Here is a 26,386-nt window from a genome sequence, read left to right on the forward strand (position 1 = left end):
CACTGCTAAAGCTGGAGAAAATCACAGTATAGGAGAGAATTTAATAAAACCGTCAATATCAGCATTTCTTAAAACGGTTCTTGAAAAAGATGACAAAGATGTAAAAGCTGTACCACTCAGTGACAATACTGTTAGCAGAAGAATAGACGAAATGAGTGAGGATATTGAAAAACAACTTATTGAAAAGCTGAAAACAAGAAAATTCTCCTTGCAAATGGATGAATCAACTTTGAGAGACAGTGAGGCAGTATTGATAACTTACGTAAGATATATTGATAAAGGACATTTTGCTGAAGAAATGTTGTTCTGTAAAAGATTAGAAAGCACCACTACCTCCAAAGATATATATAATAAGCTAACAAAACTACTTAGATGTCAATGATATACCAATGAAAAATAGAACATCTTGTGCTGCAGATGGTGCTTCCAATATGATGGGCAAGAAAAATGGCTGCTTAAAATTGATGAAAGATGCAAATCCAGAAACGATTCTTGTGCATTGTGTTATTCATAGGGAAAACTTGGTAGCTAAAAACATCTTGCCTGTTCTGAATGAAGTATTACATACAGTAATAAAGTGTGTTAATGCTATTAAAGCTAGTGGCAAATGTGAGCGTCTTTTCAAGCTATTTTGCGAAGAACAAAATGAAGACCATGTGAGACTTTTACTTCATACTGAAGTAAGATGGTTATCTAAGGGAAACTGTTTGAAAAGGCTTATGGAACTGTTTGATACTCTTAGTGATTTTTTAAGCAACAAACCTGAAATAAAGTATCTGTTAACAATAGATGGTAAAGCATTTGTGAGTTATTTAGCCGATATCTTTGAAAAACTAAATATATTAAATAAGCAACTTCAAGGAACAAATAAAACCCTTGTCAATGCAAAAGCAAAGATATTTGGTTTCATTACCAATATTGAGTTATGTCAGAAACATATTAACAACAAAAACTTTAAACAGTTTCATTGGCTCCAAAAATGTGAAGTAGCTGATACTGCTTTACTTGTTATTGTCAATCATTTGAATATTCTATCGGCTGATTTAACAGAAAGACTTTCTGATTTAAAACAAATTGATTTCCCAACATGGATGATGCAGCCAATGTTAGTGGATTTGTCTGATATATCAACTATGCAGTATCAAGAAGAACTCACAGAATTGCAAATGATGAGTCAGTTAAAGCTTTATTTAATATCAAAGGAGCGATGGCATGGCTTTGTGAGGAAACAGAAATCAAATACCCAAATTCAACCAAATGTGCAAGAAAACTATTGCTACCGTTTCCATCTTCATTTTTAGCTGAATGTGGATTTAGTGCTGTAAATGATTTACGGGTAAAAAAAAAAAATCGGCTGGATATAACACAATGTGGAGACTTGAAACTAAAGCTAACCAAATTGGAACCTAATATAAAATCTCTGTGCAGCAAGCATCAAGCGCAAGGATCACACTAAATGAAAATAATAAATTAATATAGAAAATCTGTATTAAAATTATTTGGAATTTAAATTTCTGTTTTTCATTATATGTTTTGAAATTTTACTTACTGTGTTTTGTTAACAATTTCATAGTGATTTCTTCCTAGAACCTATCATTTATGTTTATTAAGTGAACAAATCAATTTTTTAATGTTAAAAATTATGCATGTTACATAGGGGGGGACATAAAAATTTTAGAAAGGTTAAGGTGGGGCATGGCACAAAAAAGGTTGGGAAACACTGCATTAAGCATTCTTGAGAAAGAAGAGGAAACCACCCTACACCGACATCCTCATGAAGCTGTCCATGGATTTCCAGCTCTTGGTCTCATTCTGACATATGAGAGCTAACTCTTGGCTTGTTTCACTTAATATTCTAAGGCTCCAGGATCCACTTTGGCTGCTGAGACTCGGAGAAGAGTCTCAGAAGTGTGCAAATTTCAGAAGTGTGATCCTGCATCCAGGGCTGCCGCTGAGCCAAGGACCGGCAGATCTGGGGTCAGAGCCGAGTGCCAACTTTCCACTGGGCTCACAGTTCACGCAGCAGCCAGTGTCACACCTGAAGGAGGTGCCTGGTTTGCCACGGTGGCTGCACATGGAAGCTTTATCTTCAGGGATCACAACATCCAGGACCTGGTTTTCTGCCCCTTGAATGGAGAAGCCAAGCAGGGACTAAGTGGGGGGCTGGTCAGCCAAGTTTCTGGAAGTTAGAGCAGGAAGCCAGAAAGGTCTCGTTTGTTTGCAAGAGATATTCTGTGACGGGGGCTGTCTGCTTCCATCGGCTTAACCAGAGTCCCCCTCTCTGTAGGCGGACTGGGTAGAGGTCTGGCGAGGCAGAAAGGAACACAAGTGTCTATGGCACTGTCACATGGCTCAGACACCCCTGGGCTACGGGCGTTTCCCTCAGCCTCTGAGGTTACACAATGTACCTGCTGGCAGGATGCCGCCCATTGGCTGTGGAATGAAGGCAAATATTTAAACAGTCATGAGTGAGAGTCACGAGGCTGGACTTCATTCACTGACGCTAGTAAAAATAATGATCCCTTTTCCCATGTTCACACTAAACTGCTTCTCAGACAGCACTAAAAAAAAGGCAGGTTCATCCCCATATTTTGGTGATTACGGGGGGCAAGTAGGAAAACCACTATTAACAGAGGGCAAGCTAGTCTTGGTTACCCCAAACAGACAACGAAAGTCACCCCATAAACCTTTTCATGCCTTTCCAAGGACTTCAGAAGGATGTCATTTTATCTAACCCTTGGCTCTTCCTGCACATTTTCCAAAGGCGTTTAAACAGTGTTATCATAGGTGCAAATGTCTTAACTCTCAAGATACACCAAGAGTTTCACGAAAAGTTCCCTTCTGCCTAAGAGCTGGTAATGGCAACTGAAAAGCCATTTCAGATCTGAACTTGCATTAAAAAGATATAGGATTAACTTCACTTTAGTTCCTGACATTCAAATATTTTCAGTTCTTTTATAAATGTAAAAAAAATAAGATAAAATATACACACTCACTGCAGCAACAGGCAAGATTTTAAAGTTACCATTATTATAAAATGATTACTCCTCACTATTATTATAGGTATTAAGATTTATTTTTAAAAAGAAAGTTGTGGTAAAATATATATATCATAAAATTTACCATTTGAACCATGTCTAAGTATACAGTTCAATAGTGTTAAGTACATTCACACTGTTGTGCAACCACCCCTATCCATCTCCAGAACTGTTTCCATCTTGTAAAACTGAAACTGTCTCCATTACACAAGTCCCCACTCCTGCCCCTCCCCCCCAGTACCTGGCACCCACCAGCCCTACTTTCTGACTCTACAAATTTGACTAGTCCATGTACCTAACGAGTGGAATCACACAGTGTTTGTCTTTTGTGACTGGCACACTGTCCTCAAGGGTCATCTATGCTCTATGTCAGAATGTCCTCCCTTTTTAAGGCTAAATAATAATCCATTGTATGCATAGACCACATTTTTATAATCCATTCCTCCATCAGTGAACACCTTAGATGTTTCCACTTTTTGGCTATTGGGAATAATGTTGCTTGAAGACAGGTGTACAAATATTTCTTTGAAGTCCTATTTCAAGTATTCTGGAAGGGTTTCTTTTTTTCTTTGGTAACTATTTAGTGAGCAGCTATTATGTGCTTGGGGCATGGAGACAAAGATAAGGTGCCCTTTAAAGAATTCACCACCTAACATTCAAACAAAAGACCAGCCTTCTTCTCCATAAGGTTTTCAGATTGTTGAATTGACTAAAGCAGTATTTTTCAACCATGAGCCTGCGAACCACCAGAAAGTTTGTGCTGGTCCACAAAAGAGTTAACTACTCTGATGTTGTATGAAGATTACAGAGTCTATATCCATGGACCTACAGTTGAAAACTACTGGTATAAAGGATTGATGAGGAATAAAGCACAGGTAATTAGAGATGACTGATGTGAAGTTTATCCACTGAATTAAAGGTTTAATTTCTCAGCCCTTTATCCTGCCATTCAACACATTAAAAAAAATAACTCCCTGTGTTTATTACATTAATACTATCACTAAAGTTAATACTATGTAAAACAGGACTTAGGAAAGTAAGTTTCCTGATAGGGGGATGGACTGCCAATCACATTTTGAGTTGTGCATACAGATGACTAAAAAATGTGCTGTTTAAAACTCACCCACCAAGAGCCTGACCAGGTGGTGGCGCAGTGGATGGAGCGTCGGACTGGGATGCGGAAGGACCCAGGTTTGAGACCCCAAGGTCGCCAGCTTGAGCGCGGACTCATCTGGCTTGAGCAAAGAGCTCACCAGCTTGGACCCAAGGTTGCTGGCTCCAGCAGGAGGTTACTCGGTCTGCTGAAGGCCCACAGTCAAGGCACGTGTGAGAAAGCAATCAATGAACAACTAAGAAATCGCAACGCGCAACGAGAAACTGATGACTGATGCTTCTCACCTCTCTCCGTTCCTGTCTGTCTGTCCCTGTCTATCTCTGCCTCTGTAAAAAAAACAAAACAAAACAAAAAACAAACTAACAAAAAAAAACCTCACCCACCAAGGGCCTTGCTAGGTTAGCCTCTCAGAGTTCATTCTATGAAAATGCACATATAATACTATCATTAAGTGCTTTGAAAGCAGAAAATGTTAGCTAAGTCCCAAGTGTCACATAGGTACAAACACCTTCTAGCCACATTGATGGCTGCACATGAGTATGTGAGAGGCAGTGACCAATAATCCACGATTCCTCATATTCAGCTCAGTGTGAAACACTGTGACCTCGCCTTTCCACTGACACCTTAAAATCTAAACAGCTAGATCATTATATCTACTCTCTGTGCCTGCTGATATGGTCAGTCTACACTTGGATTTATAACCCAGAAAGGCCCTTGTTTTCTGGTTTGCCACCCTGTGCTAATTTCAGGCCAGCCACTTAAGAAACAGACTATTTCTATGTGGTTTAGGCACATAGTGATCAAAAGTATCATTCTCTGCTAACAAGGTTTGTTAAAAAGCCCTTCCAAGAAAACTCCTTTCAGGAAACACCTTAAATTTCCATTGATCGCCACATTTTCATAGTGCCCAGATATAGGGAGTCCTTGGATTACGATATAGTTCCATTCCTATGACAGTGACATAACCTGAATTTTCATGTAAGTCGAAACACATCCTAGCCTAAGTCACTTACCTAACCTAACACAGTTGTAAAATCATAATCTAGAACATAAAAAACACAACTAAGCCACAGAAAAAGGTAAAGGACATAAATATACTGTGCTGTACACTCTACTGCATATTCTTCCATTGCACGCAACCAAACTAGTCCACCCATGTGGTCTGTAAGTACTACGCTAATGGCATAAGCCAAAACACCCACATCTCAGTTTTTTTAAGTTTTTATAAAATGAGTGTCACAAACTCGAAATGTTGTATGTTGAGACTATCGTAACCCAAGGACCCCCTGTACTTTGAAAGAATACTAACCCAGAGAAGAAATGACAAATGCATCTCTTTTTTGCTTCTATGCTGGCAAAATACAGATGTTTTCCTAATTAGGGTATAGAACAGTCACATGGAAATCTTCCAAAACATTCTAGTGATGAGATAAACTAAGATTAGGCCCAAATAAATAAATAATAAATAAATAAACACAAGATATTAACCTTGGCAAAGTCTTCCTGTCCTCCCCCAAACAGTAGCTTTTCAGGGTCCATTTAACGCCACTATCCAGCCTCATCACCTTTCAACAATCCATTGGTCAAACAACTTATTATCCATACATGTCAACTAAACATTATCCAGGCTATGACATGTACAACAAATACTGGGTTGCAGTCACATCTGCCCATTCAGCACAAAGACCTGCGAAAATAACCTTAGTAAAAGTTGTACTACATGATTTCACAATTCCTTGGTACATTAAAAACAACAGAAAAGCCAACATGGGACAAAGATGGGGCTTGCACTTGATAAAGATTTTTTAGCTCTCCAATATACGGGCCCCATTCAATCAAGCCTCTAACCGGTAGCATACAACTGAAGTTTTGAAACAATCAAGTTTTAGTTTTAATCACTGACAATGATCCTAAAAAAAATGCTGGGCTTGCTAGTTTAGAAAATATTTATTATTCTTTGAAACTGTTTAAATTGATAAAAATGATGTTCTTCATGGCCAAGATAAATTTCCCTCACAAATGAGTGTTAAGTGCAGACTTTGGGGAAAAAAGGGAAATTCAGTACACAATTTCCTGAACTCTGATTTATACAAAGGGTCTCACAGCCTTACTACAGGGTGTTACTATGTCCCCTGTCCCCCACACCTGCGACACCTCTTAGTTCCAGGACAAAATGGAGACGTGAGGGCCACTCAGTCCACAATGTTCTCTCCCTAGAGGGGATCCCAGGGACGAAGATCAGTGAAGTGCTGAGACAGAGAGGAGACTGTGAGAGTCACTGCTGAATGCCTCCTGCTCTTAAGTGCCAGGTTTCGTACAAAACATTTCAATCCTTTTTGTTTCAAGAGCTCCAAAGGGCAGGCAGCTAGATGGTCTTGGCCCCTGGAGAACTGGCTATAAAAGAAGCCATCATTTCCTGGGTCATCTGAATGTCAGGATTTTGCCCCGAGTGGATGTGCCTTGATTTGTGAAAAACAAACTCAATGCTCTTAAATGTGCTTCTCTTCGGTCTGCCATCAGTGTGATAAGAGCAGGTGCACATTGGGTGCTCCGCTGGTTTCTGTTCTATTAACATCCGCTGATTGAAGAACAAAGACTAATAAGACAAATAGCTTTTGTGATTCAGAAAATAAGCCAGGCAGGGACATCATAGCATAGGGACAATTCTATCCCAGAGCACCCTCCGCCCCTCATTCCTGCCAACAGAAAAGGGCCTGGTGGGGGGCAGTGGAACCGGAGGGGTGGGGGACCAGGACCACCTGAGCCCTGGAATCTGAGTGGGGGGAGGAGGTAGAGCTGGAAGGGTCATGTGTATTGGGATCTGGTCGGGGGCTGGGATGTCAATGGGGTGCATTAGTTTGCTGAGGCAGGCATCGCAAAATATCACAGGCTTGGGTGGCTTCAGCACCAGTATTTCCTTTCTGCAGTTGTGGTGGCTGAAGTCTAACATACCAGCACGGTTTTCTGCTAGAGCCTCTCTCCTTGGCTTACACACATCAACCCTCTTGTTGCCTCTTCATGTGGCCATCCTCCTGTGCGCACATATACCTGGTCTCTCTCTCTCTCTTTCTCTCTGTCATCTCTTTTTATAACGTCACCAGTCATAGGATTAGGGCTCATCCTGGTAGCCTCATTTTTAACATAATTACCCTGTAAAGGCCCTCTTTCCAAATGCAGCCACATTACGGTGCTGAGGGTGAGGAGCTCAACATGTGATGTGGGGGGGGGCACATTTCAGCCCATAGTAGGGGGTGGGCCAAGACACACAAGGATGAGACCCTGAGACCCTGCAGATCACACGGTTTCAACCCAACCCCCATGAGCCTCGAACACGGAGAAGATGGTGGTGAAGGCAGATTCGACAATGACTTTGGCCTCTCCGTTTCCCTAACCTGCAGCTCAGAATATTCACTACAATCCAACCAGGGTAAACTGTGGCCTGGATTAAAGATTTTGACAGACCCATAAACTAAACAAAGCTTTGCTCTCATTGTCATCACCAGCTGTATTAAGCAGAGCTCAGTAGGAGTGGAATTCTACCCCAGGGTTCAAGGGAGGAGGTTTGATGAAGCACCAACCATGGGCTGTGGGCAGGGGTAGAAATCACACCAGCCACCGGAACTCTCCCATCCTGGCCTGAAGGGGCCAGTCAGGAGCCAGAGCTGGGCAGGGACCCATCAGAAGCTGCAGCTACGAAGAGAAATGCAATGTGTGAAATAGGAAGGGAAGGTGTATGGACTGTGTATACAGGCTTCTCTCTTGTCCTAATGGGCCTGACCCAAAGCTGGGAGAAAGGGAACTGAGCTGTACAGTTCATGGAAGTTGGTCGCCCTGACACAGAACAGAAGGGCCCCTATTCATTGGGCCCTGTGTGTGCCATTTTTATCCGACATCCAGATCTGGTGCCTCCTGCTAGGCCCTGGGCAGGGTCCTGCTGCCACCCACAGAGGTATCCCTAGCGCCTGCTTGTTGCTGACTCCTCCTCCTCTCCCATCTGGTTCCCAAGGAATGGCGGAGAAAAGGGCAGGAACAGCATCAGGAAGGCGGAAGGGGCTTAGCAAGGGCTCAGCAGGGGCAGGCAGCCAACCTGCCTTCCATGCACACAGATAGAGAAAGATAAGCAGGCAACAAGCTGCACCTAGATTCCTGAGATTGTTCCAGTAAAAACGTGGGCAGTACTGAGACTCAAGGGGTATAATTCATACCTGCTAATTGGAAGAGGGGTAAAATAGGCCACACAAAGGCCATGCAGAGGCCGATCACTATTGGGAATTGACGTTCATGGCTTAGATCAAGCTTTCAATTGTTCACTTCCATTCTGGGACTGCTCTGGTAGAGGAGAGTATTAAAGAAGGCAGCCAGAGTCCTTTCCAGAAGGCCAAGTGTCAGGGACAGACCGGCGCATGAACAAATGAATATTTGCTGAGCATCTGTGCTTATCCAAGAACTGTTGAGTACCAAGACACGTTGGCTCTGTTCAGCAATAGGCAGTTTCTTTGGAACCAAACCAGGCCCACTCTCCCTTACAAAGGCCCCCAAATTCTCACAGGCTAGTGACTTGGAAGATTTTTGGATAAACTACAGTCAAGAAAAATATTCCTCAGTATTCAGACCTACATGTGTGTACATCTATAACTATATGCTGCAGATAACCTATGTACTAGTAGGCAGCTTACTGCAGTAGTTCAGAGCAGACAGTCAGGAACCAGCTCACCCGTTTTCAAATCCTGGCTCTGCCCCTCATGAGTTGTGCTGCCTTAGCAATGTAACTGGCTGTGCCTCAGTTTCCTCATCTCTAAAATGGGGATAGCGAATGGTAAACCCTTATTTTCCCTAATGTCCATCATTAACTTAAGCAAACTAACCAGAAGATACTTCTTATCTCCAGTTCTTGGAGGAGGGGGGGCATGTCCTTAAAGAACTGAAATTTTTTGTAAGATTTTTACACAGGTCATAAATTCTGTTTCATGTTAAAGGTTCAAAGTACTTTGGTAGGCAGCAAACTTCTACCATTTTTGGTAGTAGAAAATCAAATAATGTTGGAGACATTTAAACTGATCTTCAAAAGACTCTCTCTATTGCTGAACTTTCCTTTGAAAAGCAGTTTCTAAATTGGTGTTAAAATATCACCTCAAAGGGACACATCTTAATTGTGTTTATTGTTTTTTTCAATGCCTGCAAAGTAGCATACCTCTGCCAGCCAACTGTGATCACCATAAAAGTCAGCCCCTCTGGGACTGCAGCTCTCTGGGCAATAAAAGCATGCCACTCATCTTTAGAGGTCTTTCTGTTTAAAGAAAACCAGACCAGAAAAGTGCTGAAGTCTGCAAACTGATCAACAGGCTGGAGGCAAAGGGACATGGGAGGGAACAGAGGTCGAGCTCACTGAGTTGCAGAATCAGCCCAACTTTGGAGACCTTTGTCCGGGACAGTCCCTGGAGCAAGGCATTTACATGAGCATGTCTGGTTTCTTAGATGAATAGGCGCACATGAATCCACTCTTTTCCACTGAGTTTTCACCACTTAATGGTTTCTAAGATTCTAAGACAGTCGTTCATTCCAGCTGCATGTGTCCCATGGTGTGATTCCTTCACTCCACCAGTCAGTCCCTTTTTGATGAACAATTGGATTGTTACAATCATTTGCTATTATAGTACAAGTAACATCACAATGAAGAGATGTGTGAATTGCTTTTCATATTTTTTTGTGTGCAAACTCCCAGAACTGGATTTCTCAAAGGACAAATGCATATGGTAATTGGCTAGACATTTCCTAACTTTCTTCTGCAGGGTCTGCATGATGAAATGCCATTTTAATAGAACTTTCCTTGGTCATACAATGGCCTTCAAACAATCTCTGTAAAATGTTCTTCTCCATCCTTGAATGAAATCTTAGGCAAAGCTTATATTTTTCCAATAGCTTTGTTGCAATACATTTATTTTTAGGTATTATAAGTCCAGTCCTATCTAACACCAACATTGCTATATCCGATATCATGGGTTTGTCTTAAATTCAGAGACGTATTAAAGGGGAGGGGAGGCAAGGTGGAATGCACCTCTGTGTCTCCACCTTGCTCATGATGATGTCTCTGATTTCTCCAGGATGGAGAAGAAGTAGAGGAAGGGGCATTCTTTTATTTTATTTTATTTTATTTTATTTATTTTTCAGAGACAGAAAGAGTCAGAGAGAGGGATAGATAGAAACGGACAGACAGGAACAGAGAGAGATGAGAAGCATCAATCATTAGTTTTTCGTTGTGACACCTTAGTTGTTCATTGATTGCATTTTCATATGTGCCTTGACTGTGGGCCTTCAGCAGACCGAGTAACCCCTTGCTTGAGCCAGTGACCTTGGGTCCAAGCTGGTGAGCTTTTGCTGAAACCAGATGAGCCTGCGCTCAAACTGGCGACCTCGGGGTCTTGAACCTGGGTATTTCCGCATCCCAGTCCAACGCTCTATCCACTGCGCCACCACCTGGTCAGGCAGGAAGGGCATTCTTAATGAACTTCACGGTGGTATATTCTGGGTGTGGCGGATGTCTATATGTTTAACCTTCCCTTTGTGAGGTATGCAGTGGGTGTAGGGGAAGAGGAGAGCCACTGTCTCCCCCTTCCCTATGGCCACGAGGGATGACCCCCATTTGCAGCTTCTTGATGTGGGCAAAACCGCTGCTGGCCAGTTAGCCACTATGCTCCTTCCTCAGTCTCTAGCACCTACAGTCTAACCCTGGGGTCAGCACACATTTTCTGTGCAGAGACAGGCAGTGAATAAGGTAGGCACTGGCAACATGGTACCTGTCTCAACTACTTGATTCTGACAGTGAGTGGGGAACCAGTCACAGACGGTGTGACGATAAATCAGTATGCCGCGTTCCAATAAAGCTCTGTTTACAAAGACAGGCAGATCTGCCCCGCGGGTCTCAGTTTGCCCACTCCCAGTCTACACCGTGTAAACCCCCTCGGGTGGCCTTCTCATCTGGGGCTCCTTGTGTGATGACCAAAGTTTAGATCCCTGTGACAGGGTCCACATCTTGCCCATGGAAATATGTGCTAATAACAGCAACAAAGACAATCATGAAAGACTTTCAGAATCTCTCTGGAGATTTTTCCAGGAGAGGAAAATGATGGCAAATTGCCTTAAACTATTTTTTAATTATTAAGCTATTTTTTTTCTCTCTATTAAAAAGTTATGATGGTGCATCATCTGGAATGGTTTTGGCTGGAAACAAACAGGAAATTAAAGATGTAGAGCGGATCAGACCAGTAGAAATTTGTTTATCTCTGAATCAAGAAGTCTCTAGAGATGGTTGGGATTAGATCACCATCTCAAGGAAAATCAGTGTCACATCACTGCTGTTTCCCTTGACCTCTCCAAGGTCACAAGTCGGCTGTCCCTACTGAAGGCCTTGCATTTTTATCATTCGCAGGAAGGAGGAGAAATGATCATTTCAGCCATATCTGCCACTTTTCTCAGGAAAATATAAGCTTTCCCTGGAATCCCCCAGGAGATCTTGAGTGAGGTCCATGTCCACAGCTGTGTCCTCAGTCACAAAGGAAGTTAGAGTGAGAGCTTCAGGCCAGAGAGAGAGGTCTGAGTGCTGGGAAGGAGTCCTGGTTTGGTCACCCAACTGGGAATATCTGTCACAAGGCAGGTAACAGAATCATTACCATTTCAAAAACTACACTCAGATATCAATTATGAAAATAAACTGTGTACAGGGTATAGCCCTGAACTTCCAATAAGCTTTTTAATATTTCTCTTTTATTTTTTTTTAGACTTTTATCTTTTTTTAATTTTATTTATTCATTTTTAGAGAGGAGAGAGAGACAGAGAAGGAGAGAGAGGAGAGAGACAGAGAGAGAGAAGGGGGTAGGAGCTGGAAGTATCAACTCCCATATGTGCCTTGACCAGGCAAGCCCAGGATTTCGAACCGGCGACCTCAGCATTCCAGGTCGACTCTTTATGCACTGCGCCACCACAGGTCAGGCCTTAATATTTCTCTTTTAAATACAAACAGACAGCCAATAATCACCAGGTATTTGAGGAAAGCTGCCATCGTGAGACTGAAACCATGACAACTCCAAGGAAGGAAACTCAGAGACACCTGAGAAGAGGCAGGAAGTAGAAAGAAAACTTCAACAAATCGTAATTTCCTCAGAGCAACAGGAAGATACACAGCTTTGAAGCAAGAATACGGCACAATAACAACAAAAACATTCCAAGGAAAGCAAAGTGCTATTGAAAATTAAATTTAAGATGGTGGAAATAAATATAGAAAGTCAAATTAAAAAACAAAGGCAAAATAGGAGAAACCAAACTAGAAGGCCTACCACCTGAATAATAGGAGGTCTAAATTTTTTTTAAAAAGAGAGAACAGACATTTTTACTGGGAAATTTCTCAGAACTAAATGTCATGAGCTTCTAAACTGAAAACACTCAGCAAGAACCCAGCATTAAAAAAAAACATTTAAAAAACTATGGCAGGTTTGCTTAGTGGTAATGCGTCAGCCTGGTGTGTGGATGTCCTTGGTTCGATACTGGTCAGGGCACACAGGAGAAGTGCCCATCTGCTTCTCTACCCCTCCCCCTCTCATCTCTCTCTCTCTCTCTCTCTCTCTCTCTCTCTCTCTCTCTCCCCTTCCCCCTCCTGTAACCATGGCTCAATTAGAATGAGTTGGCCCCAGGCACTGAGGATGGCTCCATGGGCTTCACTTCTAAGGCACTAAGAAGAGCTCAGTTGCTGAGCAACAGAGCATCACCCTAGATGGGCAGAGCATTGCCCCCTAGTGGGCTTGCTGGATGGATTCTCATTGGTGAACATGTGGAGTCTGCCTCTCTTCCTCCTTTCCTCTCACTGAATGAAAAAAAAAAAGACACTGTCATGAAATTTTGGAACACCAGGTCTAACAATATCACATGATACTATCTCCTTGAGGGGTACACAGGGTTGCTGTCTGACCAGTGAGGCCAGGACTGCCAGGCTTTGTGTCTCCGGTTACTCTCAAGATGGGGGTCTGAGTGGTACAGACCTAAGGAGCCATGGGAAATGGGAAAGCGATCCCCAGGCAGCACTAGTCCTGCAAAGCACCAGAGCCCTTGACGAGCTCTGGTGACACAGGGAGGCTTAGTCTGAAGGTATGGCAGATCCCTGCCTCTCTGAGACCTAAACACAAATACTGGGATTTTCCCTGGCCAGCTGCATGTGTCAAAAACCCAGCACATTGAGGTGTGTGCTCAGAGAGACAGAGATGAGCAGGTCCCAAGTGGAGTGTCAGCTCAATGTGGAGAAGACAAGGACCTTTTTTGGGCACACAGGGACTCCATCCCCCCTTTAAAATTCTTTAAATTTACTGATTAGCAAGAGAGAAGAAGTGAGAGAGGTAAGGAGAGAGAGAAAGACTGATCTGCTGTTCCACTCATCCATGCATTACTTGGTTGACTCTTGTATGTGCCGTGACTGGGGATCAAACCCATAACCTTGGCACATTGGGACAATGCTCCAACCAACCGAGCTACTGGGGCCACAGGGACTCCACCCTTTTTAACAGTTCTGCACATGGCACTCTAGTCTATCCTGTTTGGGTAGAGTGAGCAAGAAGGTGGCCTGCTAGAAGTTGTCCATGTCCCACAGAGTTAACAAGCCAAAATGTGCTTATATTTTACTGATTGAAGGGCGATAAGAAATATTTTGTATGTTTTTGAAATCTGTTTGTACTTAAGAATTGATATAATATAAAACATATTGTAAGTAAGCTATTAGATAATAAATCTTTATGCACATGAAAGGTGCAGGAGCTATACTTTTAGTAAACTCGGTTATAGCTTCATCAAAGCGTCAGAGGCCCAGGAACTTGGCAGTTGAGTAGCGGCCAGGCGCCAGCCATTCCAAGTCCTTACGTTCAGAGCACTCAGCCTTCAAAGGAGGCTCTGTGGTTGTGTTTAACCTCAAACAATCTCCTTCCCCAACTGCTTGCCCACCACCTCAACCCTGTTCTCTTGCTTGGTGCCTACACACGACATCTTCCTCTTCTAGGAAAAAGTTCAAAGTACACACAGCAAAAGGCACAATCCAGACTGACTCACAGAGTCCAGGTCACTTTAGGAAGAATTTTGAAGGAGAGCTTTAACACTGTTTTTCTGATTCCTAGGCTGAAATGATGTTTGCAAATACATTCAGTGGTAGAAAGTATTAATTTTTTTTAATTCCTCAGATGTAGCCTAACTGAAGCCCTGGCCGGATAGTCTGGTTGGTTGGAGTGTCATCGTGAAGCGCAGAGGTTGCAATTCTGATCCTAAAGCCTCCTGCCCGATGGCTTTCTCTGGTCAGCTGCAGGAGTAGCTGAACTACTACAGCAGAGTTAGCCCTTTGTCCCTCAGAGCAGCCCTCAGCCCGGGGTTGAGGAGTTGGGAGCTGAGTCTATTGGAATTCTCTCAGAGATCCCCAGAGGGAGTGAGTCCCACTACCACACTGTCACTTCTCCGTCACACACACTTCTCACTTAGCACTCTCTACCCATGATTCTTAGAATCAATTCCCAAATAAATAGCCTGCACTTACACCCTTGACTCAGTCTGTGACTCCCCAGTTGTGACCAAAGACACTGCCGGAAAGTATAGACACTAGTCTAAGAGGTCTCCACATCCCCTCCCCCAGGCTTTCAGAGTTTAATTTTCCATTTATTTATTTATTTATTTATTTTGTGCACACATGCCGGAGAGAGAGAAAGAGGAATAAAGGAAGAGAAAGGAGAAGCATCAACTTGTAATTGCAGCACTTAAGTTGTTTATTGATTGCTTCTCATATGTGCCTTGACTGGGGGGCTCCAGCTGAGCCAGTGACCCCTTACACAAGCCAGTGACCTTGGGCTCAAGCCAGCAACCACGGGATCATATCTATGATCCCACACTCAAACCGGCGACCCTGTGTTCAAACTGGTGCACCTGCACTCAAGCCAGATGAGCCCATGCTCAAGCCGGGGACCTCAGGCTTTGAACTTGGCACCTCAGTGCCCTAGGTTGACACTCTACCCACTGTGCCACCACCAGCCAGGCTTACTTTTCCTTTTTAATTCAGAAACTCTCCTGGCCAATTGTTTTAACTCCCTCTCCCCCACTACATACACATTGCCTGTAAGTAATGAAGTATACTGTTTTTACACTTGTTGCAAGGTCTTTGTTCTAATAAAACCTAACCCTAAAGCAAAATTTTAATGTCAATGAAAGAGGAGCCACTCCCAAAGCTGGGCTATGGGAGGTGTTACCCACAGCACACATGAGTGTATGCTGTGCACCCTCCTGGGTACGACCTCCACCTGTCTGGCTTCAACCTCCATGTTTCCCTCTTACACTCCACCTTCCCAACAAGCACATAGGTTCTATAAAAGTAAAAACACTTTTTGGTTGACTTTTGTCTTGAAAGCATAAAACAGGGCCTGGCATACAGGAGGTGCTCAGTAAACATGCTGAGGGAATGAAAGCATGCTCATTCTTTGAGTCTAGTTCAAAATTATTCCTTCTCTTTAACACCCACTCACTCCAGTTAGAAGTGCTTTTTCACCTGCCCAATGCCTTGCTATATCTGGCAAGAAGAACATGATGTTAGGACAAGACAGGACTATAAAGACAGGGGTGGTGATCAACAGGTGTCAGCACACTGCCAGTCCCCACTCGTGCCCATGGAAGATGCTTCTAATAGCTTTCCTTCACTGCTCTGGGCAGCTGCTCCCAGGCCAGCTGAGTTGGTGTATTGAGTTACTAGGATTTTGCACCCTTTGTTACTGTTAACATTTGGGACAGGTAGTTGTGCGTGAGTGTGCATGTGTGCGTAAAATGGGGGAGGCTGTCCTGTACATTGTAGGATGCTGAGCAGCATTTCTGACCTCCACCCACTAGAAGTCAGTGTTACCACCCAAGTTATACCAACCAAAACTGTCTCCAGAGACTGTCAAGCCCCCTGGAGGGCACCACTTCCTGGGCTGAGAACCACTGCATTGGATCATTTGCCACCCCTGGGGTACAGCTCTCAATGCAGCCCCCTTGAGAGGGCTTGGAAGCCCAGAGCCCAACACTACTTCAATTCTTGCTTGTTTTAACCACTGTCCCACTGAAGGGTGGAGGCCCCCAAACAAATTGGTTACTGGATGCATTTGGAACAATTTCTAATTCTTCTTGCCTCTTAGCCAGCAAGCACTCTTCAAAGCCCCAAGTGCTCTGCTAACTAATCACAAACAGTTACACATCAGCAATAAGCTCACCTACCCCACAAGGTATCTGGTGACAAGGTGACAGGGACAAGGGAGGACACCCCAGGCACTTTGTGCAATTGAGCAGTGGTGTTCAACCTTTTTCATCTCATGGCACACATACACTAATTACTCAAATTCTGCTGCCCACCAAACTGTTTATTTTTTTCTGATCTGACCAAAAAAGAATAGGTATAATTTTGATTCATTCACACCAGATAGCGATTGTTGTGTTGGCTATTGTCATTAAAAAAATTTTTTTACCTATTTTTAAATTTATTTAGCCAGAGAGGAATGGAGAGAGAGAGACAGAGAGACAGAGAGAAAGGAATATCAATCCATTCTTGCACGTGCCCCAACCAGGGATTGAACTGGCAACCTCTGTACTTTGGGACAAAGCTATCAGGCCAAGGCAGCTATTGTCATTTCTTTTTTAACTTGACAGCCTAAGGGAAAAGAGGTTAGTGCCCCTGACTGAATAGTCAGGTATTGAATATTTTTAAAATTCTTGTGGCACACAAGTTCAAAATCGTTGCAGTAGAGACACGGGATGGCTGCAGAATCTAACCATTTTGGAAGTGGTGCTCATGTTTGTATGCCTTTTTTTCATTTTGTTTTACTAGTAATTCATTTTTATTGATTTACAAATAATTGCTCCCTGAGACTGGAAATTTGAAAGGACGGTATCTGCACAGAGGCTGAGCGGGCCAGTGATAGAGCACTTTCCTGAAAGAAAACAGGCCCCACGTTCCACCCTGCCAATCCTAGGAAGCTTCGAGAACACGATCCGTGTGAGATAGTTTTCCAAATGGGCAAAGGAAACATTTAACCAAACAACTGTGTTTAGGGAGAGGAAAAACATACCCACTTTGCACAGAAAAACCAGGAGTGGAGGAGAATCTGGCTCTGTCATGGCCTCCGAATATTGTCCAAGGGCTGGGGCCGGGCTGGATGCTTCAGGAGGACACAATAAAATGCAGATTCTCAGGCTGCGATTCAGCAGGTCTCGTCCAGGAAGTCTGGACGGGGTCTCAGACATCTGTATTTTACTTTTTAAAAATTTATTTATTTATTTATTCGTTTTTAGAGAGGAGAGAGAGGAGAGAGAGACAGAGAGAGAGAAGGGGGAGGAGCTGGAAGCATCAACTCCCATATGTGCCTTGACCAGGCAAGCCCAGGGTTTCGAACCGGTGACCTCAGCATTTCCAGGTCACGCTTTATCCACTGCGCCACCACAGGTCAGACGACATCTGTATTTTAAAACAGCTCTCTAAGGCATTGTTGGCCTTTGGCACGGTGGCCGGCAGGCTGTGTGAAGCAAGAACTGCAGTTGTGGCCAAGGAGCCAGCATCCCGCCCCCCGCCCCGCCCCTCTCCTCCCCTCCCCTCCCAGACACAAAACCAGGCCCTGCACTTTAGCAGACCCCTGGGCACTTACCTGCATACAGATGATGAAAACTAGAGCCACTGAAAGCTCTCACAAATGAAATGGATTATAATGGTGACGTGCTAGAGCTTGTAGAAGGAATCGTAGGTCCCCCGGTGAAATCGCCTCATTTACATGAGGAAACCTGAGGACCCACGAGGGCTGAACTTGCACCCCACACCCAGCATTGACAAGTAGCAGATCAGCACCCAAAACACCTAATCTCCACATGCCCTCATACACCGCACGGTTCTGCCCACTCCCCAGGAGCTGGTCCAATTGGAAAAAGCTGACGAATTTCCCCAGGAGGTGGCTGATGTGGTGGGAAGGGCTCTGGGTGCCTGTTGAGGCTTCTGGGACTCTCAGCCACCTTCACCAAGAAGAAGCTTTTGTTTTAGCCACAAGCCCCTGCCTTACCAAAGGCTCAGGTCAGATTATCCTGCCCTCTCTGTTACCAGGAAAAGTTTTTGATATTCAATACTTCCCACCCATTCTCCCCAAGGAACCGCCTCCTGAGGTGGCGGCTTTGTGGGCTGTTTTCTTTGGTTTCTGGAAGGGGGTCTGCATGGCTGGCAAATAGATGTGCTAACTTGCCCCCTACCAATAAACCATTTGTCTCACTAGGTTTGGGAGGGGCTGCAGATGTGTACTGGCAACACGAGGCTGTCCTTAGAACAGCCCTCCCCTCTGCAATGTGAAGTCTGGAATGACATGGAAGGAGAGGTTTCCCACCGCCCTTTATGGCTTCCTGGAATGATGGTGCTGACCCCAGGCACTACCGCTTCACCCTACAGACCGTGCCCTTCATCTTCTGAAACCAGAAGTGCTGAGACGGCGTGTTTCTAGTTACAGGTATCTAATGTGCCATATAATAAAAATCCAGAAACATCTGCCCTGGGACCTGTGTTGGATAGCAAGCATTAACTCAAAACCAAACTTACCAGTTTTGTTTCTTTACTGTGGCTATTTCAGCAACGTAAGAGTATTTTTCCCTCTTTGAGAACTGCAAGAGCCAAAAAGCAACACTTTTTTTTAATTGAGTAGCAATTGGCAAAAAATCAAATAGTCCATCTGGCTAAGAGAGGACGAAGGGGAGCCAAGTGACAGGCAGTCCAACTGCGCGTCACACATAAATCCTCCACAGCCTGGGCAGCCAGCCTAGAACACGGGGCACACACCCTTACTCGCATTCTGCCCATAAATATGTATGCACGAAGGCACCGGAGACAAGGTGGGCCAGCCACCTGCCTCACAGGTGTGTCCTGTTTTCTGGGTGGTATCTGTTGTCACTAATGTACAGTGAGCCCAAGTATCAACATCAAGTCCAGCCCGGACAAGCAGAACAGAGTGAGTGTGAGGAGGAATCTGTGACAGATGGTGTTGGAGCCAAGGGTAAGCAGCCTGCCCACTGTTAGCGATAAAAGGAGCTCTTAGGTGAAAGGGACCAGTGTCTTGCTCACACTCACAAAGGGCCAGTGCTGACTCCTGCTGCACCCTGTGTGGGGCTAGGGCAAGAGCCAGCAGTCACCAACCCCACTCTCAGCCTAGGTAGAATCCAGGAACCAAGAGCTTGAACTGCTCCATTCAGTTTCTGAGATATAAAATAAATTCTAAGGTATACGTCAGACACCATGGGGAAGGGAAAGGCCTCCTCTAAGTTCCCCTCCTGGGGTCCAACAGAGCCAGGCCCTACCACAGAGGAGAAATCACTAAAGCATTAGTAAACTAACCTCTCCCTTTTGGCTTTTAGCTAGAAGTGGTCAGCCATCACTTCAGGAGGAAACAGAAAGCCCAGATGATGCTAAGCCCCTCTTCCTACAACAAGGGAAACCAGACAGAAGTCAAAGTGCTCGGTGTGGCGGGAAGGCAAACTTGAGGAGAAAAGTTCATATCAAACGTTTCTGATTCAAACAGATGTCTTACAAAGCCTTTTGAACATGAAGTACAAGCTTTCAAGACTTTCTTCATGTGCACTGTTCACAACATGAGAATTTGTTAGTCAGAGGTACGCCAAGGCCAGTAAGCTGAACTTGCACAAGTAGAATTGGCTTTTCCCACGTTACTCAGTAATTCCAGTAATTCTAGAGTTAGTGAGATATAAGACACTCTTTAAAACTGTAAGCAATTACTCTTTAGTGAGGAAATGGACACAGAAAACCAGACAAGAATCCAAAATCCACCTCCCCTCATTCTACCATCCAACTGAATGATCTTGTCACAGGATCTAAGCCCATACGATGCAAATCACCGTTTGCTGCTGCCTTCAGTGATATTACATATGAAATCAAAGTTATTGACAGTTAAAAGATGGGATAAATAAAAGAAAAAAGAATCCAAGGAACAATAAACTTAAAAAAAAATGTGCATTAAATTGTGTCAAGATATGCTGAAGTCCTAAACCCTAGTACCTGTCTCTATAGATGTCAGCAAGTTAAGATGAGGTCAGTATAAATGAAGGTGAATCCCTATGCAGTGACTGAGACACACACAGCAGGGGAACATCACAGGAAAGTAGAGGCAGAGACTGGAGTGATGCAGCTAAAAGCCAAGGGATGCCAGGCCCTGCAGGAAGTCACAGAAGCCGGAGAGGCAACAATGATCCTTCCTTGGGCCCCTCACAGGGAGCAGGACCCTGTCTGCACCCCGATTTTGAACTTCTGGCCTTCAGAACTGTGAGTAAACACAGTTCTGTTGTACAAAGTCGCCTAGTTTGTGGTATTTATTACAGCAGCCACAGGAAAAGAAAAAACAGTAACTGATGAGGAGAGAACACAGGGAGGTGGGTCACCTGCCCATGGTCATGTGTGTAGTGCTACCACATCAGGGCCCTGCAATCAGTCTAGGAAGCTTCCTACCACACCCGTGTCATTCCAGCTAATGAAGGGGATTATTTTAAAAAGTCCACGTGTACAGGAGAAGTGGTTCGGTGCTCAGGCTGTGGCACTGGGCGGATCCGACTGCTATCCCAGTACTGCCACTTACCAGTGTGGCCTTGGACAAATCACTTGACCTCTCTGAGTCATAGTTTCCCCTGCTGAACATTAAGTCAAATAACTGTCCCTACTTCAAGGGCTGTTGCGAGGATGAAATGAGGTGCTCTGTGCAGAGCACTTAGCATGGTGCCCAACACTCAATCCTCCTGAAATACAGGTTAGCTTCTAATACTACGGTTGTTAATGGTTTCTCAGACTCTAGCCCTCCAAGTTTATGTCAGCAGACATCTTGGGCTGGCCTCTTGCAGTCCTTCCTAATAGTGCCTTTGATGTTGAAGTCTTTCTCTCTGGCTCAGAAGCTGCCACCTTTCATTCAAAGAAGCTGGTGAGAACTTAGCTTTGACGTTCTTGTTCTTTTAACCCAGGAATCCTTTTTCCTCCCTTAATTGTTTACTTTCTTAGTTTGTTCTATCAAATCTCTTCTCGCTGGCCATCACCTTCCTGTTTTTCAGCCTCACTGGCAGTGAGCTTAATGTAATTTGGGGACACTGGATGGCTGACTCTGAAAAACAAACAACTCCTAAATTGCATAGGCTTGGTTCATATTTTCAGTCCACGTTCTCAAAAACTGTGTGCTAAAGGATCATCAAGCCAGGGCACCATGATTAAAATGCGAGACCTCAAGACAGTATCCTGGTTTTTTGACATTCAAATGTTTAACTAGAAAAATCATTTTGCTGTCTGTTTTACCCATGTTCGTGAAGATGACAGAAAATCTTTCAACAGAAAACCCAAAAGCCTTTCTGAAGCCATTTACAAGGTATACAGCAACAGACCTTTAGCATCTTCAGTTGGATTTATTGTGTTAGCATGAAAGTCCTTTTTTCATCATGGAAACTGCTGTAATTATAATCACTTTAGAGCACCATTATTATTATTAATAAACCAAATTGCACAGTTCAAGCAGATGCTGGTTCTCTACTGTTAGAAGTCACATAATGGTATCAAACACCCAGCACACAGCTCCATGCCAGCATGGTTCTGCTCTTAGCCGGGCTCCTGGGCAGATGCCTGTAATGCCTTGAAGAATGTCAGGCAGAACCAGGGAATCTCAGTTTGTAATTAATGCCTTCAGGGAACCAGCACAAATCCAACAGTTGGTTTACCCATGGGATAGTGGGGGGGGGGGGGGGTCTGTGGAACTCTGTTTCCTGTGGGATCTTCTCTCACTTGCTCTCCCATGCATACCTGTGTCTGACTATTCATTAGGCCCAGAAAGAAAGGGCCAAAATGGGGGCACAGCAAGGCAGGAGAGTCCAGTTGTGGTCACATGTTAAGTCCCTAACACCTGGGGTGTAAGGTTTAGGGACCTCTGGCTGGAAAGGGTAGTTGAGGCAAAATAAATAAATAAATAAATAAATAAATAAATAAATAAAAGCAAAGGAAGGAAGCCAGGAGGCAGAAAGGCAAGGGAGCAGGTATCTGCTTGGTGGTTCAGAACTTGGGTTCTGGAATCCAGCTCCTGGGCTCAATTTCTGGTTCATCTGCTTTCTTGTCCTGTTGCCCTGAGCAAGTCATTCAACCTCTCCAAGCCCCAGTCTTCCCATCCCCTCAGTGGGTATGAGAAGCATGAGGCGGTGTGAGGACACCGAGGGACAGCACAAATACACCACAAAGCACAATGCTTGCTGGGAGGGGAGCCCTTTACACTATCTACAACTATTACTTAATTCTCGAAAAACTCTTGGTTATTTACAATTCCATTTTTCTCTCCACCTAAGCAAGATTTATTTTAGGCTTCAGAGAATCTGCAGAGAATAAATGCATTACCCTTGGCCATGAATAGAGCAGGAGAACTCACTCCAGGTTCAGAAGTCACCCCACAGCTGGCTGCCCAGCTAACCTGCTGCAGGCACCCTGCTGGTGGTCAGACAGTTCACCTAAGACAGGGAAAAAATGAATCCTAATGCACCTGCCTCTACCACTTTAGAGTTCACAGTAGGCATTTGGAAAGATCATACACATAGATTTTGCTATAAAGCAGCTTATTACTAAATCATGCCAAGAAGGAGACAGAATATTTCATTTCCTGTCAAATGTAAAATTTAAATCCGAATTGTTAAAACCAGCTTTCCCTGGAAACATGCTAATGTTTAACTGATTAAATAACCTTGAATGAACTAGTTCCTTGGCCAGGGTAAAGATGTAAGCATTAAGTACTGAATACACTCCTGAACTTAAACTTCCTCATTTTAAAGATCATTAGAATAATGAATAAAGACAAGTTATTATTTATGAAAGGTTTTGCTTGCTTTTGAGAGCCCAAGAGAAATATTTTTTTAGTTCTTCTTGAGGCTTTCCCCCCACTTCTCTGAAGAAAGAAGGACCTCAGGACCTCTTTGCCTCAGCCCCCAAAAGACTTTAGTACAGAGAATTTCCTCCCACTCACTCAGAAATCAAGGGGAGTTTTTCAGCAAGGCATACCTTGCCCAAGTGGGGAGTCGTTTAGGGCCTGTTCCAAAAGGATATCTTCAGGCCACAAAAATGATCCATCCTTAATATCTTGCTAAATCTTGCCAAAGGGAAAAAGTACAAGACTCTCCCTACCCGCACGTGTTTTCACGTGGTGGCTCTTACTAGCACCAACATCTTGTGGTCAGGTTAAACCTCCTCAGCTGACTCCCTCCCACACCCTGCCTCCAGCCCTCCACCACCAGCCACTAGCTGCCCTGGAGATGGTAGACACAACACTCAGATGAAAGGCAACTAGAATCAAAGTCTTGAGCAGAATACATTTTTGAAGGTTTTAAAAAAACCTAATTAAACAAGTATAGAAGTTGTTCAGTAGAGTTTCTTTAAAAAAGAAATTAGCATGGCACATCTTTCCTCTTAAGAAAGTCTTGAATAATTTAATTAGAATTACACCAAAGTCATGAGTCTGTTCTATTTATGGGAGAATCATAGCTGAATTAAAACCCAAATGGCAATGTTAGAAGTAAAAATAAAGTCTCTTCAGACAATGTATTCTACTGATAAGAACCTGATTTCAAATCACACTTTGCTTAGGAAGGAGGAAGAGGGCCAAATTCATTCCTGTGATTTTGTTTCTCTTGACGGACAGAGCCTGGGATTATTTATTTCTTGCTACAAAACGTGCTAATAAATGAAAATCATTCTGAGAATGAGAAAAAGAAAGCTGTTTGATTTTAGTTTGTCACTAGGAGACCACCTGGTCCCCGGAAGCCTAGCTCAGCCGGTCTGTTTTCCCAGCAGTTTTACTACGTTCAACACTTCACACACACGTGTGCAGACACTTCGTTAGGCGCAGAGGGCCCGGGCAGTTGCACGAGCCAGGAGGGAGCAGACAAGCCGCTTCCGGGAGAGGAAAGCAGTGTGGTGGGAACGCGGCTCCCTCCGCCGGCAGCCCACCCCTCGGACGGGATAGCTTTCCTCGCAGCTCACGCTTAAATCCCTTTCCACGGTACGGCGCCTCTGGAGGCACGCCACCAGCCTCCTTAGCAATGAGACAGCGGTATTGGGGGGTCTAAATAGTAACCCAAAGTGATTGCCCAGGAATAAGAGCAACGCAACCAAGGCCCATGGCACGGTCTCCGGACTGGAAGGAGGTGCTGCCTGCCAGAAGGAAATCCCCTTAGATGGAAGTTACAGGTCTTCTCTCTCCGGTCCAGCCACAAGAAATGGGGAGCGAACAAGTTTTGAAACACGTGCACATACCCCTGAGCTACACTGGGGGCAGGGTTGCCACCGCTCTGCGTCCCCAGTGCGCGCCCCCTGCTCCCCGCCCAGTGGAGCTCTCTGCATCCCCCTACCCCAGTCTGCTTTGGTGCCATTCTAAGCCGTGTATAGCCACGGCGGGGCGCTCCCACGAGACCCCCAAATCCCAGGCTGCAGCCAGCAGGGGTGGTGGGGCGCCGGTCTGGGAAGGCGGGCGGGTGCCCGCCGACCTACCATCTGCGGGGGGGTTCCGATCAGCACTTCCAGGTAGTAGCCGCGGCCAGAGTCCCCCTGCAGGTTGTCCACCATGGCCAAGAAGTTGGCCGCGCCCCCGGCGGGCTCCAGGGCGAACGCCAGGCCGTCGGCGCGGGGCTCAGCGGGGGGCCCGGGCCCGGGGGTGGGCGCAGTCCCGTGGCTAGTGGCTGCGGCCACCCGCAGGGGCAGCGTGAAGGGCGCCGAAGCCAGCGCCGGAGCGGCGCGCAGGAGCCACTGGGCCAACAGCGGCAGCAGCAGCGCCCGGGCCAGCGCGCCCATGCTGGCGGCGGGGCCCGGGGAACGCGCCCAGCCCGGCCCGTCCTGTCCCGTCCAGCGACTCAGCGACTCAGCGTTGCGCCGGGCTGCAGAGAAGCTGGGCGCGCACCGGGCGGGCGGCGGAGGGGAGGAGGGCTAAGGGAGGAGGGCTGAGGGAGGAGGCTCGGGGAAGAGGAGGAGGCGCCGAAGCAGCCTCAGCCCGTGCCGCCAACTTGAACAACTTGGTCGCCGCTGCCCCCTCTGGCGGGCGGTGGCTGCCCGGCAAGGGCCAGGCCCCTCCGCCGCCGCCAAGGTCAAAACTCGGCGTGGGGTCCGTGGGGTCCACACTGGCCCGCTCTGCCCACCCTAGCTGAATCTCCAGCCGCTCCTCTTCGCAGGGTAACTCATGTCCCGAACTTCCTCGGAACGCGCCCCCGCGGCCACGGCCAACGGATGTGACGAGGCTCATCTGATACCAAGGGGGAAAGTTTCGGGAACCCTTAAAGGGGCAGCAAGGGTCTGAACTGAGCCTCTGGCTCCGTGCGCAAGGGCGCCCCGCCAGTGTCCTCTGGACCTGCAGGGGCGGGGGCTGCTAGAGGTGACTAGGGGATCAGAGAGAGGAGTAGGGATCTTAAAAGAGCCGAAAGCATCACAGAGTCAGCGAGTCTGCGCCTCCCCTCGCCAAGTACATTCCTGCCGCCCTTCAGCCCACCGGAGTCTGGCAGCTTTACGGGGCATTTCCCGTGCGCTGATCCCCACCCCGGCTCCCATTCCTGCCCATTCTCCTTTCTTCATCCCTACTTCGGCCTCTGAGTGATTTTGAAGTGGTCTGAGTGGTGACTGGGAGGGTCAAGGTCTGGAGGGAGGCAGGCGAGGACGCGAGAGCTTTGGAGACTTCTCCGTGGAAATCTCGAGGCGGGGGTGAATGGAGAGGGGCTTGGCGGCTGCCTGAGCCTTTGTTCTCCCCCTGCGCCCACCGTTTCCCGCTGGGGGAGGGGAGTGGTGTCTGCAAATGACTTTAACCCTGGGCTTCTCGGCCCCATGTCCGTCAGTAATGGAAATAACGATACAGGGAACGCTGCTGCCCACCGCTCCCTGGATGCCCTCAGTCCACCTAGCAAGTTGCTGTCACCATCCAAATCCAGGGCCGCCAAATCCCGCTGCATCTTCCCCACTCCCCCAGCAGCTCTTGGCGGCGGGTTATCTAATTCTGGCTTAGCCACAGACACCAGGACGAAGAAATGCGTTCAGTAATGCAAGCAATGAGGGTTATTTTATTTTAGGTACTAAACGCAGGGAGGACAATTACACAAACAAAGTCCATCGATTTCTACCGAGATGAGTAGAAAAATCTTTCTCTCTCCCCCAGCTGTATTATGTTAGATCTTT

General features: G+C 45.6%; 1 protein-coding gene across 1 annotated transcript in view; it reads right to left on the reverse strand.

Moving 5' to 3' along the window:
• BACE2 (beta-secretase 2) overlaps nt 1-25,429 on the reverse strand; it is an 87,561-nt gene extending 62,132 nt beyond the window's left edge. The window contains exon 1 of the mRNA XM_066259343.1: nt 24,722-25,429. Within this exon, the coding sequence (XP_066115440.1) occupies nt 24,722-25,021 (300 nt within the window). The 5' untranslated portion in view covers nt 25,022-25,429. The remainder of the gene's footprint in view (nt 1-24,721) is intronic.
• Between the last annotated feature and the right edge of the window lie 957 nt (nt 25,430-26,386).

Source organism: Saccopteryx bilineata, chromosome 2 (genome assembly GCF_036850765.1).
Source record: "Saccopteryx bilineata isolate mSacBil1 chromosome 2, mSacBil1_pri_phased_curated, whole genome shotgun sequence".
Taxonomy (NCBI): Eukaryota; Metazoa; Chordata; class Mammalia; order Chiroptera; family Emballonuridae; genus Saccopteryx; species Saccopteryx bilineata.